The sequence below is a fragment of the Dromiciops gliroides genome, chromosome 2, assembly GCF_019393635.1.
Source record: "Dromiciops gliroides isolate mDroGli1 chromosome 2, mDroGli1.pri, whole genome shotgun sequence".
Classification (NCBI taxonomy): Eukaryota; Metazoa; Chordata; class Mammalia; order Microbiotheria; family Microbiotheriidae; genus Dromiciops; species Dromiciops gliroides.
The window spans coordinates 130,394,248-130,414,343 of NC_057862.1; the positions used below are offsets into that span (position 1 = coordinate 130,394,248).

The window sequence follows — 20,096 nt, forward strand, 5'->3', positions numbered from 1 at the left end:
GGACCCATTTCATTTTTGTATTCCTTGGAGGTCTGGGTTGTGTGAGCAACAAAATGGAGGAGTAGACATTTTCTTTAATCCCCACGACCTTTCAAATTTCTAACCTCTCTGATACATGGTCCAGAACACACCAGAATTCAAAAGAAGGAAAAAAAATTAAAATGAGCTGATGCCTACCCTGAGCTCACTCAGCACCACTCTCCTACCTCTTACACTACTGGCAGCAGAATTGCACTAACCGACCCAAGAACCCACACAAAGGCTTGCAGTAGAAGCCAATTCCACACTCTGGCCCAGCCTTCCTCTTTCCAGTGCCATGGATATCCTGGTTCCATGCTGCAGAAGTTTTCTTGGGCTGCAACAAGCAGCTAGTGTGCTAACAGCTCTTCAGGAGCAAAACATTTCTGGGGGTCCCAAAAGATTGCTGGCACATGGTAGACACCCTCATAGCACCAGGGTTGCAAAACTTTGAACTGTCAATGTAGGACCAGAAAACTGAGGAACAGAGGGAAAGGAGCAAGACACCAGGCCAGGACCATCTGGGGGCCGAGGTGGGGGGGGGAGGTGTGAAAGAAGGGATAAGGAGTCAGTGTTGAATCACTCCACTAAGCCTGAGGATAAGGGCTCAACATCCAGCTGGGGCCAGTTCTGTCCACACCTAAGTCATGAGGCAAAGACCTAGACTGGGAAACTGTAATTTGTCCAAAGGAGAATTAGAGGCTTTGAGATCCAGCCCCTAGGGACATTATCATTAAAGAGAAGAAAGACAGAAGGGAAAAATGAGGGGCAGAGGTGGGGAGGGGAGACACTGAAATGACCAAAGATCTGAGGAAGAAGAAAACTCAAAGACTTTGAACATAAATAAATCAACAGGGAAAACATTAGCAACAGAAGAAAACATTGGAATATATATATACACACACATATATATATATACACACACAAACACACATATACATATGTATATATCCACACATACATATACACACACACACACACACACACACACTAAGGTACCATTGGTAGAGATGTGAACTGCTCCAACCATTCTGGAGAACAATTTGTGACTATGCCCCCAAAACTATACAATTATGCATACCCTTTCACCCAGCAATACTGCTACTAGGTCTTTCCTAAAGAGATTAAAGAAAAAGGAAGTTGAACAAATTGTGGTATATGATTGTCATTGAATGCTGTTGTGCTGTGCTGTAAGAAATGCTGAAGGAGATAGTTTCTGAAAAACATGGGAAGACTTATATGAACTGATATGAAATGAGCAGAACAAGGGAGAACATTATATACAGTAACAGCAATGTTGTAATGATAACCACTTATAAAAGACAGCTATTCTGATCAATATGATAATCCATAACAATTCCAAATGACTCATGATGAAAAATGCTATCCAGTTCCAGAGAGCTGAACAATAAATGCAGATTGAAACATATATTTATTTTTAATTTTCTTTATTTTTCTTGATTATTTGGCAACGTAACTAATATGGGGGAATGTTTTGCATGACTTTACATGTATAATGGAAACAATGGCTGCTTACCTTCTCAATGATGGGGGAGAGCCTGAAGGGAAGGAGAATATTTATACAAAAAAAAATTTAAATGAATGTTAAAATTTTTAAAAAGAGAAGGAAATATGGCTTCCAGATCTAGTAAACAAGTTCAAGTATCCATGGATAAATACTGCAAAACAAAAGAAAATGATCCAACAATTGATTACATAGAGAACTCCATAAAATGTGAAGAGAACGTGGAACCACAATACTCTTTTCCTGAGTGATTCAAAAGAAAAATAAGAATTATGGAAGTAGAATTTATGGCTGTGCAACAAAAATAATAGACAAAATAGAAAAACTGGAATCTGTAATGATATGTCTCACCAAATAAAAGAGACAACAGTAGATTGGTAATGCAAATATAGAGAAGTGAAGGACAATCTAGGAGAAAAAAGCAAAAATTAATAACATTAAAATAAAATATGCTTGTTTTTGTATTCCTAACAGCTATCATGGTGTTTATGACATAATAGCCGCTTATTAATTGGTATTGCTTTTAGCTTTTGGGGTTTAAAAAAATTTCTTGGTTTTGCTCTAGTAGGAATACTTTATATCATTGGAAGTTTGGCCTCAAAAATAAATTATGTTATTCTGTGTAGTAGGTAGAACTGTCATGGTTTACGATAAAATCCATGTCTTTCAATTGATAAAATACTTACTGTATTGTTCCAATTTTAAATATTTAATGAAAAAAAATTCCCGCTCTTTCACTGATTTTTATGCAATGATGACTTCTAATATGGTGGTGACTACACATGTTCTTGATAGAGTTTTCAGAAATATAGCTACTTCAAACTCTATGACAAGAGGAATGAATGGGGCATATAGCATCTCTTCCAGAGGTATGCCTTTATACAAAGCACTTGGTACACTGATAAATAATCATAGTGTAAAATTTCTGGTATAAATATTAAAAAGATCTATGTGTCATTTCAGTCTTTATTTTTGACGAATCTAGTTTACTAGAAAACACAGAGTTCATGGCTATTACCAAATTGAACTAATTTTAATTGTTGTTTAAATGTAATTTTGAATAAATAAAATTTCAAGTGGTTTCAAGGTCCTAGATAATAGAAGTTAAAAAAATGTATTCTTTTTCTAGTCCATTTTTAATGTCTTCAGTTTCGTATACGTATAACTGACCCAATCATTAAGTAGCATGAAACTGCTTAATACTAATAGAATAATTATAAGAAAAAACCAAATTATCTTTGTATTCTTTAGTCTAACTCACAGTTCCTTCCACTTATTATCTCTATGACCTTAGTGGTTTATAAGCTACTTAACCATTTTGGGCCTCAGTTTCTTATAATATAAAGTAAAGATGATAGGCTAGCTTCCAATTCTAAATGTATGGATCTTTTAGTGAAATTTCATGCCTGTATTGTACATATTCTACAGGTATATTTAGAAGTACAAGGTGAGTTAGTGAAAGAGATTTTCACAGTGGCTTGTGGAAATCACTTTCATTATTTTATAATCACATCTCATACAAAAACTTTATATATAGAAACTAGCTATCATAAGCCAGGAAACTATTTCTTGAATAGAATTTTATTTTCCAAAATATATGTAAAAAAAAATTTTAACATCAATTTTTAAAAAAAATTTGTGTTCCAATTTCTCTTCGCCCTTCCATTCCCCTACCCACAAGAACTCAAGCAATTCAAAATAAGTTATACATGAGTAGTCATGGAAAAATTCCGATATTAGCTAGTTGTGAGAGAAAACAGTAAAAAAACCCCAAAATTTCAGATTAGAGAATTGTCAAAGAGGAAAAGAAAAAAAATTTAAATGTGTTTCCATCTGTTTTCAGATACTATCAGCTCTTTCTCTGCAGATGGGATGCAATCTTCATAAGTCTTTCAGGGTTATATTGGATCATTGCCTTGCTGAAAATAACCACATGCTTCCCAGCAGATCATCCCCCACTATTGCTGTTATTTTGTATACAATACATTTCACTCTGCTTCAGTTCATGTAGGTCTTTCCAGGTTTTTCTGATAGTATCGTGTTCATTATAACCTGTATATAGTACCTTAAGCTTGACAGAGAATTATCTTCATAAAAGCCCAGCAAAGTAGGTACCATATGTTTTGCCATTATAATCAATCATCATAACTATTTCCCTCCATCCCACTCCCTTCCCATGACATGTACTCTATCTTCTTTTTACCTATTCCTCCTCAGAAGTGTTTTACTTCTGACTATCCTCTCCCCCACTCTGAACTCCCTTTTTTCACCCTTCCTTCCTTCTCCTCTTCCCCTCCAATTTTCCTGCAGGGTTAAATAGATCGCTCCTCCCAATTGGGTATGAAAGCTATTCCCTCCATGAACCCACTCCAATGAGATCAAGGTCCCTGAGCTAATTCTGTGTTCTAAATTTTTCTTCCTCCCTCCCTCCCTCCTCAACCCTCCCTATGAGATCAGGCAATTCAATATGTCATACTGGTGCAGTAATGCAGAACATCTTCATCTTCCTTGAAAGTGTTTTGCTTTTTACTGCTCTCTCCCCTAATCTGCCCTTCCCTCCTTCCCTTCTCCCCTCCCCCCCACCCCTTATCTCTCTCCCCTCCCTCAGGGCAAAAATATATTACCATACCTACTTGAGTATGTATTTTAGTCCTTCTTTGAGCCAATTCTGATGATATTAAGATTCACTCACTCCCCAACTCCTGCCCCCTCTTCTACTCTCCTCCATAAGCTTTTTTCTTGTTTCCTTCATGTGAACTACCTCTCCCCAGACCATCTCTCCCCTTTTCCCTCCCTCGGTCTATTCCTCCTACACCTCAACCCTATTTTAATGATGTCATCATGGATTAGTCAGGTAGCACAGTGGACAAAGCACCAGCCCTGTACCCAGGAGGTCCCAAGCCCAAATCCAGCCCCAGACATGAGACACCCCACCCTGTCTGCCCCACAAAGAACAAACCATAAATGCTTTATAGATATCATCTCTTCATATTCAGTTCAGATCTGTGTCTTCTGTGAGTTTCTTCTTACTGAGATAGTTCTTATGATTTTGAAGTATTATCTTCCCATGTGGGAATGTAAATGGTTTGATCTCTTAATATCCCTCATGAAGTCTTTTTCCTGTTTATCTTTTTATGCTTCTACAGGGTCTTGTATTTGAAAGTCAAATTTTCTATTCCGTTCAGGTCTTTTCATCACAAATGCTTGAAAGACCTCTTTCTCATTGAAATCCCATTTTTGCCTTTGAAAGATTATACTCGGTTTTGCTGTGTATGTGATTTTTGGCTGTAGTCCCAGTTCCTTTGTGCTCTGGAATATCATATTCCATGCCCTTCGGTCCTTTAAGGTAGAAGTTGCTAGATCTTGCTTTATCCTTATTGGAGCTCCACAGTATTTGAATTCCTTTTTTCTAGCTGCTCACAGTATTTTCTCCTTGACCTGGGAGTTCTGGAATTTGGCTATAATATTCCTGGAGGTTTTTCTTTTGGGATCTCTTTCAGGAGGTGATCGGTGGATTCTTTCAATTTCTATTTTAGCTTCTGCTTCTAGAATATCAGGGCAATTTTCCCTCACAATCTCTTGGAGGATGGTGTCTAAGCTTTTGTTCTGGTCATGGTTTTCAGGTAGTCCAATGATTTTCAAATTATCTCTCCTAGATTTATTTTCCTGGTCAGCTGTTTTTCCAAGGAGATATTTCACATTGCCCTCTATTTTTTCATTCAATTGGATTTGCTTTACTGTGTCTTGGTTTCTCATAAAGTCATTAGCTTCCATTTGTTCAATCCTAATTCTTAGGCAGTTATTTTCATCAGACAGTTTTTTAATCTCCTTTTCCATTTGACTTTTCAAACTGTTGACTTTTTTCTCATGACTCTCCTGCATCGCTCTCATTTCCCTTTCCATTCTTTCCTTCTTTTCTCTACATCTTCTTTCTATTTCTCCTACTTTCTCTTCAAAGTCCCTTTTGAGAGCTTCCATGGCCTGAGACTAGTTCATATTTTTCTTGGAAGCTTTGGATGTTGGAGCTTTGACCCTGTTATTATCTTCTTCTTCTGAGCCTGTATTGTGGTCTACCTTGCCCCCAAAGGAGTTTTCAATGGTCTTCTGCTTTCTCTGCCTACTCATGCTGGCTTACTATATCTTGGCTTTTAACTCCTTCTAAAAGTGTGGCACTGCTTCCAGGACACACTGTTCCAGTTACAGCATGGCCTGGGGGATGGTTGGGCTTCTCAGCCTGCCTGGCCTCGCATTCATTTGATTTTAAACTCTCCACTGGAGGGCTGGGAGGGGGGGGGCTTCTTCTCTGCTCTATTCCTGTTCCCAGGTGTTTTGGTTTGAGGGGGGGCAGGTTTTAATCTCACCTGGCATGTTCTCAGGTCTGGAGATAACCTCAGGCCTACTTACTAAGCAACCAACCAGCAAAGCTTTTGGTGGTGTAGTTTTTAGCTTCTGATGAGCCTGCCTGCTCCCCTCCCCCACCTGGGCCTTCAGCCATTCAGGATTTCTTCCTGGTTCCCTGCTGGGGTGGGACAGTCGAATCCTTACCCCCAGTCCACTGGTACCCCTGCACTTACTCCCCCTGGGCCAGCCATTCAGCCCGATCACACACTCAGTTCCAGAAGACGCCGGTGCTGCAGCTGATTCAGAGGCACTGGGGCAAATTCCTATGGTGGGTAATCTGGTGTGTTGGCCTGATTGTGGGGTTAAGCTTTATTCCTGGCCCAGCAGCACGGCTCCCTGAAATCTATCTATAGCTATAGAAAACTCTCAGCCCAACTTTTTGTGTGTTTTTCTGCCCCAAGGGTTCTTTTATTGCTATTTTTGGGGTGATTGTATCAGGAGCCCTCTGTTTAATGTCTTTCTTCTGCCATCTTGGCTCTACCCCTCGAAACTATTTCAAATTATATTATTTGAAGCTTGGTTTAACAGAATTTTAAGAATCCTACTTGAACCATATTTCAATAAACATGATCCCTTGTGATTTCACTTTAGTATTGTAACCCATATGAGGAAATACCCCATCTCCTTCTCCCACTAATTTTTTGGATCTTCAGAATGTGGCTCTATATTTCCTTCAGGATTCTTGGGGTACCACTTAATGGTCAGGAGTGCTCCTCTAATGCCATAAATTTGAGCTTGAACTAGAATTCTTTCCCCTCCATTTCCCCTACTCAAGATTATCAGTTGAAAATCATTTTAGAAATCCATCTCTAAGTAACTTTTTGTTACAAAACATTCTCCAATAATGTGGGATATACTCTCCCACAAGTACATTCAGAGCCCAAAGTAAAGTGGGTTCAAACTTAGAGAGTACATGTGACAAAAGAAACAATTCACAGCTTCTGGTTGTTGAAAGTCCTTTTATCATTAAAATGTAATTACATAATTAATTAAATTATAGCATTAATGGTGTGATTTCTCTGCTGGGCCTGTTGTCCCTCTAAAGCTCATGAACTGATCAGCTGGTCCAAGGCTACTTCTAAGACACCAATAGGAAAATGAGAAGCCTGACACTTTTCAGACCCTTTGAAGCTTTTAAGATCCTTCTCTGACCAAGGGGAAGGGGAGGGAGAACTAGAGAGATAGGAAGAAAGAATTTGGCTACAGCTGAAGCTGAGGTCTCTCCTTTCCATCAAACAGTTCCTCTTCACAAGTGCATTGGAAAGACACTCTTGCTCCAAGTTAACTAGATGATTTTTATACAAGTCCCAATGGATGTAATGAAACCCCACAACCAATTAGAACAGTCTTCCAGTCTTGAGTCATTTCCCTTCATCAAATGTCTTTCAAAGACTTTTCATACTTAGACTAAGAACTATGATTGAAATTGTTTAAGTATCTGTATTATGACTTAATTCAAATCATGTGGAGTGACTTGATTGAGTAAATATGTAACAACTCTGCCCTTAAACTTTTTTTATATTGCAGAAAATAGGCTTCTCTATTTGTATACCACTGATTTTTATATTTTAGCCTATAGTATATCTTTTACATCTTTCATTCAGCCTGGATTAACCCATTCTTTTCGAAATGAAAGCAACTTCAGGGGAAGCTAGGTGGTGCTGTGGATAGAGCACTGGCCCTGGAGTCAGGAGGACCTGAGTTGAAATTTGATCTCAGACACTTGATACTTACTAGCTGTGTGACCTTGGGCAAGTCACTTAACCCAATTGCCTAATTTTTTTTTTAAATAAACGAAAGCAACTTCTACAAAGCAAAAGGATACAATGTTTAAGCAACTAAGTGATGTACTATGTTAGCCTATCAGGGAAAAGATTCGATTAAACAAGTATTTTTCAGTCTAGCAGAGAAGTTCTTAAGCTTTGTTATGTTTTATATACCCTTTGTTGATCTCATAAAGCCTGTGTATCCCTTCTCAGGATAATTTTTTTAAATGCATAAAATATGTGGGATTATAAAAGGAAACCAAGTATATTGAAATACCATTATCAATTTTTAAAAAAAGTTCATGGGGAGGAAGTGAAATTAAAATTCACAAAATGATAAATCGCACTATAATTTAAAGACTATAGAATGATGTTGTAAAGACTCTTGGTTATATAACTAAAAGAAAAAAAGGGGTTTGTGAGGTTCTTTAAAAAAAATAACCTCATTGATTATAAGAGTTTGTGTTGATTTAAGCCATTGAAAGAATAAAATTTGTAAAGCCTACATGGAATGGTTAAAATAAAGCAGAAGAGGAAACAGGAAGTAGAAAAGGGAGAACTGAGGGATTTATGTGGGAAACAAACAAACAAACAAACAAACAAACAAACAGTAGGCTTCAGATGCTACTTCCTGATTGGTTGGAGAAAGTGATGCTAACTGGAGTTGGTTATTTTGTTCTTTAACACCATCTACAATGAGAAAGAGGAAGCTTCTTCACAGGTACTCTGTTGTCCTCTCTGGTATTAAGGAGAAGAGCAAGAAGGAGAAATAAAATTTTTATAGCTGGTTTCCTGCTAAATTGGCTACAAGCTGATAGAATGGATTATACAGAATCTTTGTAAGTGAAGAGCTGGCTGAGATTTTTTTGGCATTATACAGAAAAGGCCAGCCTCATAAGCTTTGTAGTTCTTTGTCTTAAAGGGGACTGCTAGCCTATAAAATAAAATTCCTTTCTCTCTCCTATTTTAAGATTGATTGTTAATTAAAAAGAATCTGACAATGCTACATCAGTCCTAGAGTAGAAGCCAGGATTTTGCCCAGCAAGAAAACTGTGGGAACAAGAAGTAGAGCAATCAACAGAGAAGTGGTTTCATGGTGGGGTGGGGGGCAGGGTGGGCAGATATTTCTTAATGGACTGATGACAAGAAGGCCTGAATTCCAGAACTAAGAATTACCCTGAGCATAAGGATTTTCTTCACTCATGTATCTCCATTAGTTTTATTTAATTGTATGTCTACTCTTCCCCATATATAGTGAGTTTATTGGTAAAAGAGTATGACCCAGGTTTATGTGTAACCTGTGATTTATTGAGTTTTCCTGCATTTATTTTATAATGAGCACCTGTGATTATTATTGCTTTTACCTTATTAAGTAAATTATTATATTTAAGATATAGTGGTGTTATTATTGTGAATGCCTAACCAGTGTAAGTATTTAAATGGAAGCACACTGGTAGGGGCTCAAGACCCATGGTGGTAAGTAAGGAAAGTATATTCCTACAACTAGTTTCCCCCTAAGATCTGAGAGAGTTTAATTGTAGCTTCATTGTGGTGTTCCTTCTCTCAGAATTCAAAACTGTGAGATTGAAGATAAGTTGGGTAAGTTAGCTAGCAGAGAGAGTGTGTGTGTGTAGGTGTCCTATACCCCAGGAGAGATGTTATAGTGTGGGGATCCATATCCAGGCACACCACGGGAATTATATATTAATGTATGTAATTAATAATTATGTTGTCTTTATACATTTTAAAAAATTCCTTGCTTTCTTAGGTGTCATTTCTACAGAGGATCATATTTCTAATTTAATCATGAAAGTCACAATAGGATTGAGCATATAAAACTTTACATTAACTTTTCAGGGACAGACTGAACCAATATCTATAAAGTGGTACTTTATAATACACACCCACACTCACCTACATCCACACCCTAGAAAAAGACAAAGAATAACTAATGTTCACAAAAGGGGAAAATGTTAAACCCATAAATTATGTTTCTGCTTACTCTTTTATTATCAACTATTACAGCAGATTTATTCATGTGATCAGAGAACTATAGATTCAAAGCTGGCAAGGGACATCAGAAGACATCTATCTACCCCAACTCTCACTTTTTAGATGAGGAAATAGAAAGCCCAGGGAGACTATGACTTTTGCAGTTATAAATGTAGTAAATATCACAGGTGGGAGTTAAACCCAGAGTCAGTTTTGACTCTAATCAGTAATCTTTCCACTATACTTTGCTACGTCTGTAGCCTTCTGTCCTAATTACAACTTGTAGTCAATGAGAGCAGATTTCCATCTCCACAAAGTTTGAATCTTGCAAATCTTTCCATTACTACCAGAGTCTGGATCAAGAAATTCATCCCCTCAACAACAACAACAAATTACTGAGACGAGGACACTAAATGTCCTAGTGAATAGAGCCTTGGGCTTGGTTTGAGTCCTTCATCAGCCACTTTACCAGCTATGCACCTCCATGCCTGGTGAACTCTGTGAGCCTCTGTAAAAGAGGGATAATAAAGTATCTGCCCCACAATATGCTTGTGAGGATCAAATGAATAAACTATGGAAAGTACTTTGAAAACCTTAACATGCTCTAAAAATGTTCTTTATTGTTGTTATTTTACATAATTTACTCATCTCCCAAATGTACAGACTACTGCTAGGTAAGAAAGACTTTTGAATGCCCACCCCACCCCAAAATACTTTGAAGTGTCTACATCCAAATTTCTATATCCTTCCTTTTTCTTTTCTTTTTTTTTCTTTTTTCTTTTTTTTTTTTTGGCAATGAAGGTTAAGTGACTTGCCCAGGGTCATACAGCTAGTAAGTGTTAAGTGTCTAAGGCCGGATTTGAACTCAGGTACTCCTGAATCCAGGGCCAGTGCTTTATTGACTGTACCACCTAGCTGCCCCTCTATATCCTTTCTTAAGCACATACCTCTTATTGCCAGTGCCTTCCCTCTGATGGTTATCTTTCATTGATCCTGCATATTGTAAAAGGTTGTTTGAATGTGGTATCCCCCATTAGGCCAGGAGCTCCCTGAGATCAGAAGCTGCCTTTTTCCATTGTTCCCTTGGTGTTTATATAGTACTTGACACATAGGGGACAATAAATGCTTACTGGCAGAGTCTGCTTGACTGAAGACTGAAAGTGCTGAATTAGGTTAAATTAGGTCTTGTGATCAATAGACTTTTGGGCTTGGAGACAGATAGACTCATCTCCCTGAGTTCAAAAATGGCCTTAGACACTTATTATCTGTGTGACCTTGGGCCTGTCACTTAATCCTGTTTGCTTTAGTTTCCTCATCTATAAAATGAACTGGAGAAGGAAATGGCAAACCACTCCAGTATCTTTGCCAAGAAAACCCCAAATGGGGTCATGAAGGGTCAGAGACACAGCTAAAACAACAACAACAATGTGTATATACTATATATACATATAGTCTACACCTCATTACGCTGTTTACTGATCAATCACAGTACCTAATTCTGTATAAATCAGTTCTTGATTCTATTTTTCAGTCAAGTAGTCAATAAGCATACATAGCTATACGTTTATCATATAAAAAGTATAGTTAAGTATATATAATATATAAAGCGTTATGTATTTTGTATATATATACATACATACATATATATGTGTGTATGTGTGTGTGTATATATATATATATATATATATATAAAGTAATATCTAAATTATATTTGTCAGTACCATCACTCATTTTGCTTTAGGTTTGTCAAAACCAGGAAGCACACCAAGTTGAAATGCTATACCACCCAAATCAGTGCCATATTATAATGTTTAAGACTACCTGTCAGTGTTGCAATTTGGGTTCAGGGAGTATCCCAGTTAACTGCCTGACTTTCTTTGCTGTTCCTCCTGGAATTTTTGTGTATGTGTGCTTCTTGTGGATAATTACTAATCTTTAGAGTGATTTGATAAGGCTATCAGTCAATCCTTGGTATAAAAATGTACAAGACTGAAGAAGAGTCATTAGAAGTAACTAAAAATTTCTTGAGAAGGGATATTTTAATAATTTCTGCTAGGAAAAACCCATTTCATTTGTTGTGTTAATAGAAGAGCATTTAGTTTGATTAGAATACCATTTGTTTCTTTTGCCTTGGGGTTTTTTGGAACTGAACTGGGATTCTTCATTTCAGAATTCATCCTAAGCTATGATAAATTCAGTATCCACTTGCATTGCCTAAACTTCAAACATCAAAAAAAGAGTGCATGGAATGTCAATTAATAAATACCTTATAACTATTATAATAATGAATAATATTGAATCTCTAGTTGTGATGTACAGTTGAACAAGAAGTCTGCCTCATTCAAACAATATTCCTGAAGGGTGTATGTGATTTAAGTTGAGACTGTCTTCTCTCATCTTTTACATTTCTGTCAAAAGGACCACTCCAGTGGAACTCAACAGAAATAGTTAGGCCTCTCCTTAGTACTTTTTTAGATGAAACAGCTTCCAGTCCTCAATAACATTTGCTTGAAGCCATTAGGCTTTTTGAAATAGCATTGCATTAATCAGATGAAATCAACTTGACTGGTCACCAAGGCTGTCTGGGATGTTAGTGTTCTTTTCCATGCTAGAACAGAAGTCTAGTCAGGTCTGAGTTCTGAGGGTTTTATTCTATCTGCTTTTACTCCAAAATATCTATTCAGCTTTTGCTTTTACTTTGAGTATTAAACATTATTTATAATATAAACTATTTCTCATTTATCTTCCTTCTTAAGATTCAGTTTTTACTTTGGGGTAGGGGTACAGATAACTCATGTTTTAGATAGCTGATTTGTCTATAGGTTAATCTTTTTTTATTCATATATTCTTGTACCACAAGTGAACATTTTACATTCATATTAAATATCTAGTATTTATTTATCTTCTCATAAAAGTACTTCAGTATGTTCTTTGAAAGAGTGAAATGCAAATGTAACGATCATCTGCTTAATTGTCAATAATGATTATAGTATCCAAACTACCCACCAAATCCTCACTTTAAAGATATCTTAAAATTGAGTTTTAAATTAATATTTGCATTATACTTCATTGATAAATGAAAAAATAGAATATTTAGCATTTTTATTCCTCATTTGTCCACTTAAAAGTGTCACTCCAATCCTGATCCTTGTAATGAATGATGGTCCTTAGTTCTCAAAGGCTATGTTAATGATGAACAAGCTTTGGGAGGTTGCATCATGTCAGAAATATTTTGAGTTTGATCTTGGCAATAGACTTTCCAAGGAGCAGCCTAACTAAATTTGGAGTTGTTGGTCACTATCGAACTGACCACTTGATCTTGAATTATCTGGCAGCCAGAAATAGAAAATAGCCCACAGTTCTTTGTGCCTCCCTTTTGGTTCTGTAGTAACAATTGAAATGGTAGAGAGGAGTCAGAGGATGATAAATATCACATTTTTAGGTATTTAGATATTATATTATATTTAGATAATATAATAAATATTAGCAGTTGGTACTTAAACTTATGAAATAATTCACCAGTAACCAAAAATTGGCCATGCTACTTAATATGAATCTTAACATTTGCACCATGAAACCAGAAGATAGAAATAGGTTGCAAATAAATTGAATCATGGCTCATGTCTCTCATTAAAGAGGCAAATCAAGTAGATGGTTTTCATCCAAGGGAAACAAGTATTTTATATTTGGTTATCTTGTTGTGCAGTGGTCATGATATATAAAATGACCACCATGAAAACATAAAATGTTTTCTCATTGTTTACAAGTAGTAAGAAAGTAGAGAAATTCTATGAAGTCAGCAAGATCCAAATTTAAGTGAATGTATAATGAGTCAGTCAAATATTTATCAAGTGCCAGGGAATAAATACTAAGGATACAAAGAAAGGCAAGGAGTTAAGGGTAGTGGAGATTAGGAAAGGCCTATTATATAGGAAGAATTTGAGGTGTCTTTTTTTTTTTTTTTGCGGGGCAATGAGGCAAAATTTTGCCACCTAGCTGCCCCTGCCATTTTAGAAAAATATGGTTCATGGGAGGCAGCTAGGTGGCTCAGTGGATAAAGCACTGGCCCTGGATTCAAGAGGACCTGAGTTCAAATTCAGTCTCAGACATTTGATACTTACTAGCTGTGTGACCATGGGCAAGTCACTTAACCCTCATTGCCCTGGAATAAATAAACAAACAAACAAATAAATAAGAAAGAAAGGAAGAAAGAAAGAAAAATATGGTTCAGATGTAAGAAACAAAATAGACCAGTGAATGTTAGACTTCAAGAAGCCTCAGACCTATAAATCCTAAGAACTTAAAGAATCAGAGAGCACCAAATAACACACACACACACGAAGTTGATAACATTTTAAACCACAGGAAATACCCGATTATTGTCAGAGTTGTCATTGCTAGATCAGATATAGTCCAACAATTATCTTGTTAAAGTAAGGATAAAAATTAATATAAAGTTAGGAAAAGAATATGAAAGTGAAAATATACATAATTTAATACTTTAAAATACTTTGATTAAAGTTGAATTAATCAGTTTGAAGGGTTTTTAGCAGCTTTCTCCAAGTTTATGAATACTGGAAAGATTTGTTGAGAGAAAATATATGGTCACAAAAATGGACTTCCATGAGGAGTAGGCAAGCAGTATGAGAAATTCAGGAGTCTGAGGCCAAGGCCAAAATTAAGAGTAAAACAAAAGAGTGGTGCTAATGATCATACTGAGATACAAAGCAAAACCCCCCATGTCTTTGGGAGATTTAGAAATTCAGCTGTCTAGAGTTGGAAGCACAATTGCCTTGATCACGGAGGGGATCAAATCAAGAAAAGCAAACATGACATCCACACCACTAAGGTCTTCAAGCCTATGCAAGGGAGGGAGGCAGGGATGGATGGATGGATGGATGGATGGGTGGATGGGTGGATGGATGGATGGGTGGATGGGTGGATGGATGGATGGGTGAAAGGAAGGAAGGAAGGAAGGAAGGGAGGGAGGGAGGAAGGGAGCGAGGGAGGAAAGATGAAGAGAAAGAAGGAGGTATGAGAGAAAACAAAAACAAAAACAAAACAAAACATAGATGGGACTTCTGTAACTGGCAGATACCCTGATTAGCTGACTGTTTATTCTTCTAACTTCTTCCTGTTTGGTCAAAATCTCTTTTCACCTGCTTTTTTGTTTTTAGTGCATATTATAGTACCTTCTTATTGTTTTTAATGGTGACAGTTTTAGACTCTTTTTTTTAAAAAGCAACTTGATATTCAATTACATGGTGATAGATCCCAGTTCCCTTTCTATTTTTTTCTCATGTATTTTCACTTTTCCCCCTCAGGTGTTTCTGGTCACTGTCTGGAATTTTGACCTGTACATGATCCCCCTGGGTTTATTGTTGCTCTTTGTTTATAATTTCATCAGACCCATGAAAGGAAAGGTCAGCAGTGTCCAAGAAAGCCAGGTAAGCCAAGCTCCCCATAAGCTTTGACATTTGAGTAAAGAATAATTTGTTGGTTTAAAAACATAATCCAAATTTGTTTTATTTTAGACATATTTAAAAGCATTGCCTATTAGTTTCACTGAGGCTATCTTTTTATTTATTTGTGTGTGGCAGAGCCTCTTTCCCCTAATGAATGTCAATGGCTCAGCCTTCAGGTATGCATCTTTCATACTTTAGAAGACATCGTAATATTATATATGCAGAAAGAACATGAATACTTATGGTACACAACTCTCTTCAATTCTCTTTCTAAGCAAGTTACCAAAATCTGACTTGATTGGAAGGATGTGGGTTGATAATATCCTTTGTGTGATTAAATCCAGGTCCCATATAAGAAATTGGATAGACTTGGCTTTGTGACTAATTTCATACTATTTTATTAGGATGAGATTTATATCAAGAATAATATCCCTGGGGATGGAAAAAATTGATTACATAAGAGACAGTGTGGTATAGTGGAAAGTATCTTGAGTCAAGAGACCAGAATTTGATTCCCACATCCACCATTTACTAACTAAGGACAAGTCCCTTAACTTGTCCAGAGTCTTGTTTTGCTTATCTGTAAAATGGGGAAAATATTTGCACTGTCTGCCTTACATAAATGTGAACTCTGTGAACTATAAATATTTCATACAGATACATTCTTATGATGATTTAAAATTAGTTTTTATTTGCAACCTTACTTAGGGGGAGTATTTCATTAAAAAATCAATAAAGGGGGGGCAGCTAGGTGGCACAGTGGATAAAGCACCAGCCCTGGATTCAGGAGTACCTGAGTTCAAATCTGGCCTCAGACACTTGACCCTAGCTGCGTGACCTTGGGCTTAACCCTTAACCTTAACCTTAAACACTTAACCCTCATTGCCCTGAAAAAAAATCAATAAAGGGAATTAACGCCAAGTTAAAGTCAGAGAAAAGACTGACTACAATAAAATCCAGGCATCTAGTACTTCCACAGTTTCTTTGCCAATGATAAAATTGATTCAATTTTTCCAGATATATCTGTACATATATATGTATATGTGCATATATAAACATATGCACACACATTATTAGTAGAGAGCTAACATTTGTACAATGCTTTAAGATTTGCAAAGTACTTTCCATAAATAAGTTGATCCCCACAGTAACCCTGGGAGGTAGGTGCTATTATTATCCCCATTTTATAGTTAAGGAAACTGAAACAGATTAAGTGACTTGCCCAGGGTAACACAGCTACTGTGTCTGAGATTGGATTTGAACTCTGGTCTTCCTGACTTCAATCCCAGTACACTATCCACTTAGCTACCTAGCTACCCACTCTATAATCAGCATGAGCTGCATAATCAGTGTATTGTTGTTCAGTTATTTCAGTCATGTCCAAGGACTATCTCTGACCCTGTTTGGGGGTTTTCTTGACAAAGTTACTGGAGTGATTTTTCATTTCCTTCTCCAGCTCTTTTTATAGATGAGGAACTGAAGTAAAGAGTGTTAAGTGAGTTGCCCAGGGTCACACAGCTAGTATTTGAGGACAGATTTGAACTTGTAGGGAAGAGTGTTCCTGATTCCAAGCCCAACACTCTGTCTGCTGTACCACTTAGCTGCACTTTCTAATCATTGTGGCCCCAACAAAGGAGGTAGATGGGATGTTTGGAAGGAGGGAAAGAAGACAGTATCAACAACATTATATATTGATCATCTGTGATAGATTTGATTCTTCTCAGCAATACGATGGTCCAAGATAGTCCCAAAAGAAACATGATGGAAAATGCTCTCTAAATCCAGAAAAACAACAACAACAACAAAAAACCCAAAACAAAAAACAACTGGGGAATCTAGATGCAGATTTAACCATACTATTTCTATTGTTTTTGTTGTTGTTGTTGTTTTTCTTTTTTGAAGTTTTTCCTTTTTGCTCTCATTCTTCTTTCACAGCATGACTAATGCAGAAATATGTTTAATGTGATTGTACATATGATGTATATCTGACTACTTACTGTCTTGGGGAGGGGGGGAAAGACGGGAGGCAGGGAGAAAATTTTGAAACTAGAAATCTTATAAAAACATGTTCAAAACTATCTCTACATGTAACTAGAAAATAATAAAATACTTTTATGGGGAAAAAAGGAGGGAAAGAAGAGGATAAAAAGTGATATATTTTGTGAAAGCACAGTGGGATCAATACAAACTGGCAACAAATTCAATAGGAGGGGTTAAGAAGAAGGCATCAAGAAAGACTGCATTTGTGACCATAGGGACTGGGAGAATAGTTAGTAGAGAAATTAAGATATTTAGAATAAGGGCAGGTTTAAGGAGGAAAATAATGAATTCCATTTTGGATATATTGAATTTGAGCTGCTCATGAACCATCTACATAGAGATGTCCAGCAGGTAGTTGAATGTACTAAACTGGAGTTTAGATGAAAAATTAAAGCTAATGAGATAGATTTTAAAGTCATCTGCTTAGAAATGATCCTTGAACTCCAAGGAACTGATGAGATGACCAAAGAAGACCATCTAAGGAAAGGAAAGAGAAGAGCTGAGGGCAGAGCCTTGAGGGACCAACATACATAGTGTGTATATGTGTGTGAAGAGTGGTAGGGTGGATGATGACCCAACAAAGGAGACTGAGAAGGTGCAACCACCGAGGCAGGAAAATAAACAAAAGAGAACAGTGCCATGGGATCCAAGGAAGATTATTTAGAAAAAGAGATGATGGATAGTGTCATTAAAAATCAAGGAAAAGGATAAAATCTATTAGATTAGCAGTAAATAGGTTCAGGGAAAGATTTCTAAGATGATTACTCCAGAGCACAAGTAATTTAGGGGAATATGAGGGGAAGTTCCCAAGCCATAAGATGAAAGGGACATGAGTGGATTATTAACCCCTGCTTTTCAAGGGCTTATGAAATAGGAGTGTGGCATCAATGTAAGTGCACTTCATTTGTAGTGTAGTCTCTCTCCAAATATTGGTGAACTAGGGATAGAGACCAAATGCCAGAATCACTAGGTCCCTTTTTGATAGATTGAGCAATGAATCCTAAGGAAGATGACCAAGATTTACACAGCCATGCTGTACAGCATTTAGCTTAACTGGAGAAGTTTGGTTTGTAGAAGACTTAGGAATAACACAGTCTTCAAGTACCCAAAAGACATGAAAGAGTAATTAGTTATTGCATTTTACCTTAGATTATGGAAATAGAAGCAATAGGCAGCTGTTGTATAGAGGCGAGTTTTAGATTTTAGCAATGGATCATTAGGGTTTTTGTTGGATGAGATATGACCTTTAGAATTCCTTCCAATCCAAAGATCCTCTGATTTCATATAAATATTGTGTATATGTGTGTGTCATTATATCTTTCCTAAAGAGCATAGAATCCTTCCATTTCCCGTGCCGCTGAACCTCCTTCATGTTTTCTTCCCTATTATAACTCAGGGACATTTTTTCTATTTGTGTTCCCAGTACTTAACACAGTGCACCTAAGAAGTGCTCAAAAATGTGGGGTTTTTTTCATTTGTTTATTCACTTCAAGACAAGTAGTTGAGGATGCTTTATTATGATGATGCATGAAGTGATTTTGCCCATATCATAATTCATTTTCTCCTTCACATTTGATGTAATTCACCCTGTGATGGATCAAACTATAGTGAGCAGCACTGTTCCTAAATACCATCAGGAGTGGTTTGTTTTTACTCTTTTCTGTGATGAAATATTATTTACATTTTGGTTTAGCTTGAGACCTGTAATTTCAGTGGTATAGGGAATACCCATAATGAAGATTCTCTCCATTGATGTGGAGCAGCAACTGTTCTGCAATTCATGGTCATAGACAATGATGCACTGAATGTCAGATTTATGGTCAGAGGACCTACATTCCAATTCTGTCCCTGTATCTTACTACTTTTGTGCTCTTGGATAAGTCACTTCACTTCTCTTTCCCCCATTTTCTTCATTTGTAAGAAGAGGTAAATGGATTAGATGACTTTTTGGGTCCCTTCCAAAATCTATGATTCTGTGAATTGCCCATAGTCATAGCTAATTGGGTATGACATAAAGCTTGAACCCAGGTCTTTCTCTATGCACTAGATCTCTCTGCCTTCAAATAGCATAGCTTCCCCCCACCCTTTCCTTTTTTTGTCTAAATATTGGAAGCAAAATTTTCCTTGGTAAAATGTGCTAAATAAAGTCTTTTAAAGAGTAAGAAAAATGCTTCTATCTTGAAAAATAGCCAGGTCTTAAGGCTCGCCAAATTCTAGATCCGGCTTTTTTTTTCCTAAGGTGAACTTGAGATCCGGTAGTTAGTGGCATAATAACTTTTAACATTTTTAAGCTTAAATGGTAAAATATGTACTTCTAAGTTTTGAGGGTGATATGAATCATTTAAGCCAAGTTATTCTCAATCCCTAGTCAGAGATGAGGTTTTTTATTATTATTTTAAAGACCTCATTTGCTTTCATGAAATACTGCCTGCTGACAATGCTGAGCACTTTATTTCCTTTCATCTGAAGATCTCTAAGTGTAATACAGGCTGCTAGTGAATACTCGTCATATTCTATGAAGTAAGTAAGGATGGAAACATGTGAAATTCAAGGATAATCAAGTCTTTGGTTCCAAATTCTAGCCAATGTTAGTTGTCATTATGTGATCTAATAAAGTTTACTCCAGTAAATTCAAGGAGTTACCCCTTTAATCTTGCTGTTCTAAAACTCTTTTCATAATGGAGCATAGAGAAATTGATTCTCTTGTACTGCTAAATAGGAAGCATAAGGAAGATTTTAGCACTTAAAACACACCCCAGTTTTTAGTATAAAGCATTCCTTTCAAATAGCTATCTAGTGTTAAGAACTAATTACATATAGATGTGTATAAGCTCTCTACATTTTTAGTGATATAGTTTAAATATGCCTATTAAATAACAAATTTTAAAA

General features: G+C 36.6%; 1 protein-coding gene across 1 annotated transcript in view; it reads left to right on the top strand.

Annotated features, from left to right (window-relative positions):
* The window catches only part of MCTP2 (multiple C2 and transmembrane domain containing 2), a 275,109-nt gene that overhangs the window by 221,233 nt on the left and 33,780 nt on the right, over nt 1–20,096 (top strand). The window contains exon 18 of the mRNA XM_043984960.1: nt 15,027–15,149. Coding sequence (XP_043840895.1) covers nt 15,027–15,149 — 123 coding nt within the window. The remainder of the gene's footprint in view (nt 1–15,026; nt 15,150–20,096) is intronic.